This window comes from Sitophilus oryzae, unplaced genomic scaffold (assembly GCF_002938485.1).
Source record: "Sitophilus oryzae breed Bouriz unplaced genomic scaffold, Soryzae_2.0 scaffold_734_pilon_pilon, whole genome shotgun sequence".
In the NCBI taxonomy this organism is placed as follows: domain Eukaryota; kingdom Metazoa; phylum Arthropoda; class Insecta; order Coleoptera; family Curculionidae; genus Sitophilus; species Sitophilus oryzae.
Window position 1 is genome coordinate 1,018,059 of NW_022147345.1, and position 12,089 is coordinate 1,030,147.

At 32.0% G+C, this 12,089-nt stretch overlaps 1 protein-coding gene across 1 annotated transcript in view; it reads left to right on the forward strand.

The window, feature by feature from the left end:
• The window catches only part of LOC115888383 (heterogeneous nuclear ribonucleoprotein Q), a 122,488-nt gene that overhangs the window by 76,478 nt on the left and 33,921 nt on the right, over positions 1-12,089 (forward strand). The window contains 3 exon segments of the mRNA XM_030908104.1: positions 1,825-2,018; positions 3,304-3,431; positions 5,638-5,879. Of these exon segments, the coding sequence (XP_030763964.1) occupies positions 1,825-2,018; positions 3,304-3,431; positions 5,638-5,879 (564 nt within the window).

Below are 12,089 nucleotides of genomic sequence, written 5' to 3' on the forward strand. Positions count from 1 at the left end.
TAGCGTCTTTACTGATTGCGCTGGGCGCTTTGAAAACGGTTGCCTTAAAGGATCGTTTTGCTCGTCGAACTGTCAGTGAAAATCGAGAAAATTGTGATTTTGTGCGTTATCTTGCTCTTTAGTGAAAACTACTACTTCTTCTATAAATTCCTCAATAAGTAATTGATAATTGACGACTTAGCTGCTATAAATATTGTTCAAAACATCGAAAATGCTGAGAAGAGTCAACGCTTCCCTCGTATAATAAGAATAATGACATCCATAGAAAAATAGCTTGACATAACTCAACAATTAGTTATGATATTCACGTAACATTGATATTTTTCATTGTTACATCCGTCAATTATCAACTTTTGACTATTAGCTACATTAGAAATTGTGATGTTACCAATATGTGCTCAACGCGTATCCAGAACACGATTCGCATGGCAACGAGAATACCAAAATCGACTGCCTTGCGTTTCGCTGATCGAATACTTGCGCTCACCGCTTTGAAAGCGTAACGTTTTTATGCCAATGTTACAGAATACGGGCCCTGCTCTTATAATTTTTAAAGATTCTGACTTTGACAAGCGAAAATTATTTCTGTTTCTGTTTGCGGTTGTTCTTAGCGATCCCTATAGCAGCGCCAGATCGCGTACAACGTATAGATCCAAAACAGTTATACGTTTTGGCGGGAAGCCGACCATTCCAAACTAAATTTATTTCCTTTGTCTATGGTTAATCGTCAATAAAATTATTACCTCAAATCAAATGCCAATTACCATACAATGTGCAGAAATTAACGAATTGTCAAAAATAACATTAATCGATATCCGTCAATAAAGTTATAACCTCAAATCAAATGACAATTGCAGTAATTTACGTAATGACGTCAGCAATATCTTTCATCTGGTTGTCAAGCATCAATAACTAAAGAATTCAAGCACAAATAACACACGAGAGCAAATTGTTACCATATCACCAAACAGTGCCGTGGCACATATTTTTCTTAACTTAGCTGTTTGAAGAGATATTTATATTTTTTGATAATTGTTTTGACTATGCCTATGATGTATACGGCGGTATCATACTAATTAATTACGAAAAAAAACGTATTAAAATGTTAAAAAAAAGGTACAAAACTAGTATCGACGTATAGCACATCAAGTACATACAATATCAGAAAAATAATTATCGAATTCAAGAAAACTAAGAAAACATTAAAAAGGTGGCGCGGACTGTTTATTTACCTATGAAACGTAATTCCTGGCTCTTTCTTATCGCAGCGGCTTTAACACTTGAAAGCTGAACAACTAATCGCCGTTGTAATAAAGTTTATACAAAGTTTACTATACACAAACTATTAAAAATCGCTAAAATTGTCGCTGATGACCAGCTGATAACTCATTCGTCGCCATCAAAAAAATGGCTTCTAATGTCACAAATTCTGTTGCAGTCCGTATATGGGCGTTACATGTCCTTATATTCTTTAGTCATTGTCAAGCATGATACAAAGAAAACAAGGTATGACATTGCGCAGGTTGGTCACTACGTCACAGGTGATAACGGCACCATTGGTCAGCAAGCTCCGCGCGTCAATTTCAAATCGTCAAATTGATGACACAAAATAAATGTGAAAATGTCTTTTCATTGTCAAACTCAATGATTTGACATAAATTTGAGGTTCTCTCTTAATTGTTCCCTATTTTAGAAAAAGTGTCTTTTCTCATCACTTTTTATAAATCATCTACAAAGTGACTTTTATGTCTAATCAAAACACGGTTTGCTTCTGAATGATTGTGGGTATTAAAATTAATAATTTAAATATGTGTTTTTTTTTAGGTGGCATCTAAACTGGATGAAATCTACAAAACCGGCAAGCTAGTCCACCGAGATCTGGACGAACGTGCCCTGGACGCTCTCAAAGAGTTCCACGTCGATGGCGCTCTCAACGTGCTCGGCCAATTTCTCGATTCCAACCTGGAGCACGTATCCAACAAGTCGGCCTACCTTTGCGGCGTTATGAAAACATATAGGTAGGCATCTGTGTGAATTCTCTTCTTCGACTGAAAAAATAAAAATATTATAGGGGTTTTCTGAAATAAACACTATATTAATCTAAACACAATCGTATACACTATAGGCTTGGTGCATTTCAGTTGATTTCAACAAATTCCGACCGCAGCGCTTCAACGACAAAAATCAGAAATTATCAGTACCTATTTCACGCCGCCATCATGCCGCCATGATCACATTAAAATAATATTGAAATCGTGGTTTTGTCATAATATTTAAGTATTTTAGTTTTTTTGCTAGTGCAGTTATTGAGACTATAAAATACTCAGGTACGAGGTTTGTGCGATGTAACGCTGTTTCGGGTAGTAAAAAATAAGTGAAAAATAATTCGAACTAGGCGTCGTGTTGTGTTGTGACAATTTCAAATGTTAATAAATTATAATAATTATTATAATGGATATTCAACTCTCCCGTAACAACAGTTTATAGCTTCTTAGTTTCTCACACCGACTTGATCAAAAGCAAAATTGGATTCAAGCAGTTCGACGAAACAAGTGAGTAAACAAAGTGCTCGTTACATAATCAAAAAATTAAATAGACATATACTATGAGGGGATAAAATATAATTTGCATTATTAATGGTGTACTTTTTTTAATCAACTATTGATTAAATGTTTTATAAACATCTAAAATTATAATTATGTGCTTTTAAACAATTTCGTTATAGCCCAAAATAGCCCCAATTATGCCCCACTAGCAAAACCGGTGATTAAAACTATGCTCGCTACCGTAGTTGAACTCATCTAAAAAATTTTTTTTAACTGGAATAATAAATTATAAAACAAGTTAGACCTTCTGAAGATACCAAAATATTTACTTTATTTTTCTTTTTAGAATATTTATAAATTATACTTCCTAACACTTTTAGAACAATTAAATAATACATTTTTCGTATTCTTGCTATTTAAACCCGTGCATTTGTAAGTACTACTTGTTTACGATATTCTCCAATGGTGGCAGCACCGGCGGAGAATGCACCAAGCCTATAGGTACACAAGGAAAAGCAGTAATGGCGCCTGCCTGCGAACCTCAAACGGAAAATGTGTAGTTAATTATTATGTCAACAATTGGCCATGCGTATTGCATTTAATGGGACAATGAAAAACTTATGAAAACTCAATTTTCTATCTTTCATTGTACAAGCCGTATTATATTCTTTTATAAGTATATGGTTAGGTTAGATTACAAGTGGAAATAGCTGGTCACCATGTAAAAACATTTAAAGAAGTCTTATTTCTTTTGCAGACAAAAAAGTAGAGCGGGGTCAAGTCAGGGCTCAACGGCGCCCGCACCAGTGCCAGCAAAAGGTCCAGATGAAGAGAAAATTAAACAAATTTTGGATAGGACAGGATATACGTTAGATGTAACTACAGGTAATGTTTGCCTTTGTATATTTTTTAAACCTAGCACTGTAGCCCTGGGACTTATTATAGCTTCTCATTCACTAACTTAAAGATGGTTACATAGATGGATAAACATTAAGGGTGGGGTATATCAACAACAGGTTTCACTATGGCTAATGTTTTAGTGTTTCACATTATACAGGGTGTTCCAGGCTGAGCGTACATTAGAAGTTTATAGAGAATCACAATACCTAGATCGGAGATTTTTTGCACATCTTTGTTTTACAACGAGATCTATCGATTAAAAATATTTTCAATATGGCGGCACTTCCGGAAATACCGGAAGTTGACAGCAACTTTCATTTTTTAAATGGATACCCCAATTTTTTATTATATACTTAAATTATCTGTAAAAGTTTATGAATATTGATGTTAAACACTATACCTAACGTGGACCGTTTTTGAGAAAAAAAATATTTAAAATGTTTGGGCGAAAAAAACTACATGTCAAAAAATTTGTATAGCCTAAAAGTCAAATTTATTGATTACCACAGTCTGTGACATAAAGAGAAGACATGTGGCTATCTATTTCAAAAATTAAATTGTTCAATTACTGATAAAGTTGATAAATTTTTGTGAAAAAAAAACTCAAATTATTTCAGAATCTAAAAATACTTTACTAACATTTTTTTCATTATTAGTCATTATTTGTCATCAGCAATAATTTCCCAAGTTTATGCGTATAGGTTAGAATAATTCTGTATAATAATGACGGTAGCTGTCAATGTTAGGTACGGTTAATGTTAGGTATAGGTAATATAAAATAGGCATAATAGGGTATAATATAAAAATTCATAAAATTTTACAGATAATTTAAGTATGTAATAAAAAAATGGGGGCACCCATTTAAAATAAGAAAGTTGCCGTCAGCTTCCGGTATATCCGGAAGTGCCGCCATATTGAAAATATTTTTAATTGATAGATCTCGTTGTGAAACAGTGATGTGCAAAAAATTTCCGATTTAGATATTGTAGTTCTCTAGAAACTTCTAATGCACGCTCAGCTTGGGACACCCTGTATATCAATAAATGCTACTAATAATAATTAATTGAGAAAATTATCTAATTAAAATATATAAATTGATGTAATTATTATATTAAAGATCATAGATACGCTAATGGTGCAAATAAGTGAAATTTATAAAATTGCCGTTTCTTAATTAAGCTAATTATTCTTGGCAGCTGGTAATAAATGAGAGAATATAAACATAGTAATCAGTTAACTTTTTTATTTCATAATTTATTTGCTACTATAGGCTGTCCAACGAGTTAGGGAAGATTTCGACAGACAACATCCAAAAATGACAGAATTAAATTTACCTTACACACTATAGTAACTAATTATGAAATAGTGAAAAATATTTATTATTTTTCTTTATATTTAATTATAAAAATTTTTAAAGGTACATAAGGTTTGTTCCAACCAGCATTTCGGGATCGTTTCGAAATCGTACTCGAATCGGTTTTCTTGCATTTTGTTAGCATGCGCGGACATGGAGCCGTGGTTTGTTTTCGGGACTGTCAAAAGTGTCAAGCGTGCGTGTATCGAACGGTTTTTGTTTTTGTTCGAGGAAACAAGAAAATACGATTAAAGCTTACCTAAATATTGTTCATTTTTCACCCTTTCACTAGGCAGCAACTCCAAATTGTCACTATCTGAAGTGGAGGTAAAGAAAACAGTCATACTATCGTCACTCGTCCTTATAATTATTATCTACTCCACACAAACTCACAAGCAAAAGTACAACGCACACCTATTCGAATTCGTAAAAAATAACCAAGACAGAAGCATCAGCCGGACACTGGACCAGAATCAGCTGTTAAAAATCGATAATCCCTGCCAATATGCTTTAATGCGCAAGTCAACCCAAACAGTTCTCAATTTGGACCATGTAACTAAACGATCCCCAGGTAGGTTGGTACGCAAGTAGGATCGTCCGATAACCGTCAAATCTCGGTTGGAACACATTTGAATTACTGCGCACGAGCGTGATCGTTCGGTGACGGTTCTGCGGCGGGTTGGAACAGACCTATTATTAGAATTTTAGAAGACGTTCATAAAAAACTAAGCACTAGTTGATTAAAAAGAAGTATACCATTAATATTGGACTGGGTCATACAATTACAACGGCTGGGATCCTTTAAACGCATACTAATTAGGCTTAATTGTTTTTTAGGCCAAAGAAAATACGGGGGTCCGCCTCCCGGATGGGACGGCAGTACCCCCGGCTCGGGGTGCGAGGTGTTCTGCGGCAAAATTCCTAAAGACATGTACGAGGACGAGCTGATACCCCTGTTCGAGCAGTGCGGTCCCATCTGGGATCTGCGGCTCATGATGGACCCGATGACCGGCACGAACCGGGGCTATGCCTTCGTTACGTTCACCACGAGGGAGGCGGCTCAAGTGGCCGTGCAAAAGGTAAGAAGGGCCCCCCTTTATCACGCTACCCGATCTCCAAATTGTGGAAAAAGCTCCGATTTGGGTAGTTTTCAGTTGAGACTGCTCGGGTTCATACACTGAAAAAAGAGAGACAAAAAATTGATAAGGAAATGTTTTGTTTGTAGATCTAAGTAATTATGTGTCTGACAGTGCGTGTACTGTCAGAGTTTATCACGAAATTATCACATGATTTGATTATTTTATATGTTAAAATATAAAGTAAAGTACACTCATTAACTTACTGGATTTGTTTTAGTCAATAAATCTTAATAGTAAATAAAAATTATAGAAAAATAATAGTTCTGCTATTGGAACAACTAAGTAAAATGAATGCATAATATTTTCTCGCATATAAAAATCTCCTTCATTAAAAAGCTCCAACAGAATACCCAAATTAAAAATGGAAAATACAAAAGCACTTACAATTTAAAAATATTTTTACAAGATACAGAGTGTCCCAAATAAATAAAAAATATCAAAGTTGTATTTTTTAAATGAAATACCTTGTATATTACATTTTTAGTTTCTACGATTAAAATAAAGGTAAATTTGATTAAGGTTTACCGCATTTTAATCTGACCGTTTTTGAAATATTTAGGTTTTTGTCAAAATACAGTAATAATTTTAATGCTTCCTCTAGGCGTATTTAATTTTTTTTTAATTTAGTAAATAGAAATACTTCAGTACGATATTTGGTACAGTACGAAATTTTGTGTTTACTAGCTTTAAACGGCAACAACTTGTTTAATATAAATAGAATACCCTGCATATTCTATGAGAATCAGATGCACAATTTAATTGTCTATTAAATTGTATTATACCATTTTTTACCTATCTCTTCAAGTTTTCGTAGAAAATACATTTTCTTATAATTTAGACCTCCTCATTTATCAATATACCCATGGAATATTGACATTTTAGATTATTTTTAAAGATGTAACAAATTTTTAAAGAGTACAGATACTAATATTGTCCATATAGTTCGTTTATTTCATTAAAAAATAAAAAAAATGTTTAATTATTTGTTAGAGAGGACCAATTAATATGATTCCTGTATTCAAACTACATTAATTTACTCTTGCGTTGATTAATAAGAATTGCTCCAAATACTAAAAAACTGAATTTTGTATGTGTATTAGACAGTGTGGTAAAGAGTAACATCTTAAAAATTTTAATGTATTTTTTAACGAATGCTTATTTATAACAACAGAGACGTTCATTTTCATAACTTTTTATTATATTGATTTCTGATTCAAATCCACATTTATTTAGCATAATTTATTAACTAACACAATTAAGTATGTTATTAATTAATATTTGGGCGGAAATAATGGTGGTATATTTAATTAATAGTATACTCTTTTATAAAGATTTAAATAGTTTTCTTTTTGTATATAAAAACAATCTAAAATGTCAATATTCCATGGGTATATTGATAAATGAGGCCGAAATTATAAGAAAATGCATTTTTTACGAAAACTTGAAGGGATAGGTAAAAAATGGTATAATACAATTTGATAGACAATTAAATTGTGCATCTGGTTCTCCCATAGACTTAAAATAAAATATAGACTGAGCATCTCATTCATAAATAGCTGGAACATGCGGTCAGACACTGTCTTGTTATTGTTGTGTTATTGTTTTAGGTTATAACGAGTGCGACACGAGCGATAGATAGGTTGTGTCTGTCGTAACGGTCGTTCCCTGACGACTCTGCCGAGAAACACAACACTGTCTTTCGTTTCTCAAGTACACCTGAACTCTCCGTATCATAGCCGGGTAATTTTTTATTTTAATGAAGCTATAATTAAATTAAAAATATATCGTATTTAAACTTTTTTATATTTTATTAAGATTTAGGACAGGTTTTTTAAATAAAAGTTTAGACAAAAACAATTTAGAGTCCAAAAAGGATAAAAATAATAAAATACACGTTATAGAAGAAATTTTATTAATCGAAATTACGTAATTTTTGAAATTAATAATAAATTATTAATTTTAGACAAACATTTACAACCCCTAATATTAATCAAAACAGGATCTATTCCACAGATATAATAGAATCGGCGACAGGGAGAGAAAAAAAAATGATTGTTGTAATTTTTTTTCTGGTTAAGTGATGTCTTATTATGTAAATTAGAGAAAACATAAATCTGTTCCATTAAAGCAAGGAAGGTGATAGGAAGTGGATAAAATAAAAACTACATTTATTTAACTCGGTACTGTCTTTATTATACCAGGTTGCGTCTCAAAGTGGCTCATCCCCATAATTTTTTTATATTTTCAAATAAAAAACAAGATTTAGTATGTTAGTATATGAAATAAATTAGGATTGATTGACGCATTCAATTGTTTTTGTCACTTCATGTTTCACCGGAAATGACTATAACTTTTAATTTTTAAACGGCACCCTCGGTATATTTCTACTTTTATTCGATAGAAAATGACACTCTGAATAGAATGACATATCATATGTCAACTTTTGAAATTTTCGCATATGGTTTAATTGTAATTGTAACACGCGGTTCATAACGACAATTTGACTCGAAATACCAGGTGTGTGGTATCAATATATTCATAAAAAATGCTTTTCCAAATATGCTAATGAGTCACCTTTGTTCCATTTGAAAAAATTGACATATGTATGATTAAAAATACGATTTGTACATCTTTTAACCGGCCTAGACAAGACACGAAACCCATTAGACGATCAAAACTATTTTTTTTTCAAGGCTCCTTGATTAAAACTTAGTGTTTTTAACAACACCATGGCACCCTAGATTGAAATTTAAAATAGGATTTGTTTTAAGCGACAATGTCAAAGTTGACATATGATATGTCATTCTATTCAGAGTATCATTTTTTATCGAATAAAGTAACAATATACCGAGGGTGCCTTTAAAAATCAAAAGATGTAATCATTTCGGTGAAACAGGAAGAGACCAAAACAATTGAATACGTCAATAAATCCTAATTTATGTCATATACCTACTAACATACAAATCTGTTTTTTTTTATCTGAAAAAATAAAAAGTTATAGGGGTGAGCCACGTTTAGACGACCCGGTATATTAAAAAATATTGTTTCATAATGTAATATCATTTTAAAATTCTTGTATGTTATTTTAGATTCTGAAGATAATTTTAGAATAAACCGGAATATATTTTTAATAAAAACATTATTAATTATTAACAGGGTTATAATTATGATTTTGTTACAATGTAAGTAAGTAAATAATGTAATGTAAGAGAAAAAATTCAGATTTTACATTTTACTAAAATATTATCTAAATAAGCGCCTTTCTACAACAACGCCACTGACTCCCAATGGGTAAATTGAGAGTTGCCTACCGGTCAAAAGTCGTTTCAAGACTTAAATGGATTATTTAAGTCAAATTTCTTGCAAATTTGGCACTGGCGAACCATATTTTATAGTTCTTGAACAGAAAAAGTCAATAAAATAAACACTTAAGCACTACAAGCTAAGAAAATGCGTTAATACAGCCGGGGAGATAGCGGCAACAAAGCTTTACCGCACACGTGCGACACGTACTACAAGGTAATAAATGAATGAATAGGCTCCCTCGCCTCTAATCGGTGTTGTCATATTGTAAAGAACTTATCCTTTTTAAACAGTATCCGACTTATAATTTAGTAGTATAAGGACTATTTAATACATCTCTGGAATATTAAAACCTACTTTATTAAACTGTAGTATTAATATCTCAATATATGTGTATAACAAGAAAAAAAATATTGATAATATTAAAGACGTGACAACATAGGCTGGATGAGGAAGGCTCGGTCGACTGTACCCAGAAGTAAACATGTGTACAAAAAAGGTTGTTTGTCCGCGTTGGGATGTAAATAGTGTAGTCTATATTTTATTTTAAGTCTATGGGTTCTCCTAAATATACAGGGTGTTCCATTTAAATTAAACAAGTTATTGCCGTTTAAAGCTATAAATTATTTAAAATAAATGTTTAGAGACTTTGTATGAGGTAGTATTATTTTTATTATTGCAACAGAATAACTGATCAGCAAATAAACTTCAGTAAATATTTAGTATTAAAAACTTTGATACCCTTGGAGAAATGAAGCCTTAAAATTTTTACTGCAATTTCACAAAACTGAAAATATTTCAAAAACGGTAAAGTTTAAGTGTGAAAATCAAATTTACCTTTATTTTAATCGTAGAAACTAAAAATGTAATAATATATAGGGTGTTCCATTTAAAAAAATACAACTTTGATATTTTTTATTTATTTGAAACGCTCTGTATCTTGTAAAAATATTTTTAAATTGTAGCTCTAATAGTCCTTCAACGAACTCAAAACTTACAATTTGTAAAAATCTAGTCGTTTAGCTACAATATTCCGTGTCGTATGTGGTGGACAACCTTGTATTTTCAATTTTCCTGTATATTTTAGAAAATTTTTAGAACTGCCTGTTCACCGTAAGTTTTCCCACGGTATATATTCTTAATGTCTGATATTACTATAGCCAATTTCGAGCGAACAACCGTTAGTTATGGTTAACAGACAAACAATGCTTTAAACGTCAGTTGTCAGCCAATCAATAAATACAATTGTTTAAAGCATTGCATTGTTTATGTCCTTGGGTGGCTCTCAAATTTTTTTAAAAATAAATCATTTTTTTTTAATTTTCAAACTAGAATAACTCACTTATTTTGGACATATCTGAAAAATGGCAAAGAGAAAATATGTTTCTTTTATCGAGATCGACCATCCCTGAAAATATTTGCACTTATTTAAGGCTCATACTGTATAATTACTCCTACCAAAAAAACATTTTCATTGTAAACCAATTTGATAAAATACATAGTTTTTTTCAGTGTATTGATATTTCGCATATATATATTTTTTTTAATTTTTTAAGCTTATCATTTTTGAGATCGCATTGTAGCTTCGAATAGAAAGGGGGGGGCCCTTTCTAGTGCTAGTAGAACTCGAAATTTTTTTATTCTCAGTACACGTATCACGTAAATTTTTGGGGGGCATATTTTGTGTGGTCCATTAGGTATTTTTTTAGGTTAGGATATTTTCAGAGGTGTGAAATTGCAAAATTGAGGGTGCTTTTTCGGTGCGGTCTTGTAGTTTTGTAAGTTGGTAGGTAAATCTGTTTTTAAATATATAAGAAACTTTTTTGGCACAAGCTTTTCCTGTTCTGTTTTTGTATCTGTTATGTTTTGTATTTGACATTTCTGTTGAATATAGAATTAGAAATTGCAACCTGCAAAAAATTTAAAAATGTATAAATACACTGCATAATAAACTCTAGGAAGTGGACTTTTGATACATAGAGTGAGTGTATGTACAGGGTGGGTCAAATTGGACGGTTTTAAAGGGAAACACCCTTTTCTATAGGAGGTAGACGAAAAACATGATGGTGAGAACCGCATATCGATATATGTTACCGTTTCGTAGTTACGGGTGTTTTTCAAAAATATGCATTTTTAACAAATCGCTGTAACTTTTTTGCTATGGAAAATTTTGTATTTTTATGAAAACATTTCCAAAGGACCCTTTTACGTAGAACGGTTCAATTATAATTTTTTTAAAATTAATAGTTTAAGAATTATCAACAGAAAATTTGATTTTTTATATGAGACACCCTGTATATTTTTAATTTATTGGAAAGAATTTAAAATTATCTTTCCAAAAATATAGCACACTCGATTTCTCTTCGAGATATAGAGTTTATAAAAATTCGCCCATTTTAAATAAGTAGGCTTTGAACGGCGCGGCGCCGGCTGTAATGCAAACAAATTCTAGCTGTGAGCATTAAAACGAAAATAATATTTGCTATAAGAGATGCAGAATTTTATAACAATTTTAACTATATTTAACCAACATCAACACATTGAAACTATATCTAATAACAATAATAATAAATAGCAAACCAAGACATGACATTTTGCTACAGGTGTTCGACATATCGACCGTCTTCTGTTATAGACAGACGGCGTCGTTTTTGAACATTTCCCGTGGAATTCATTAACTCAGTGGGGGTGAAAGATACCCTCTCATAACTGCTAAGTATTTCTAATTCTTGTCTAGATTATACGGGTAATTTAAAAATAAGAACCTTTATTCCTCCGCAAATATATCCATAGGATTAGATCCATAGGCACTAAGTCCGGCGGCCTCGACGACCAACGGGTGGGATC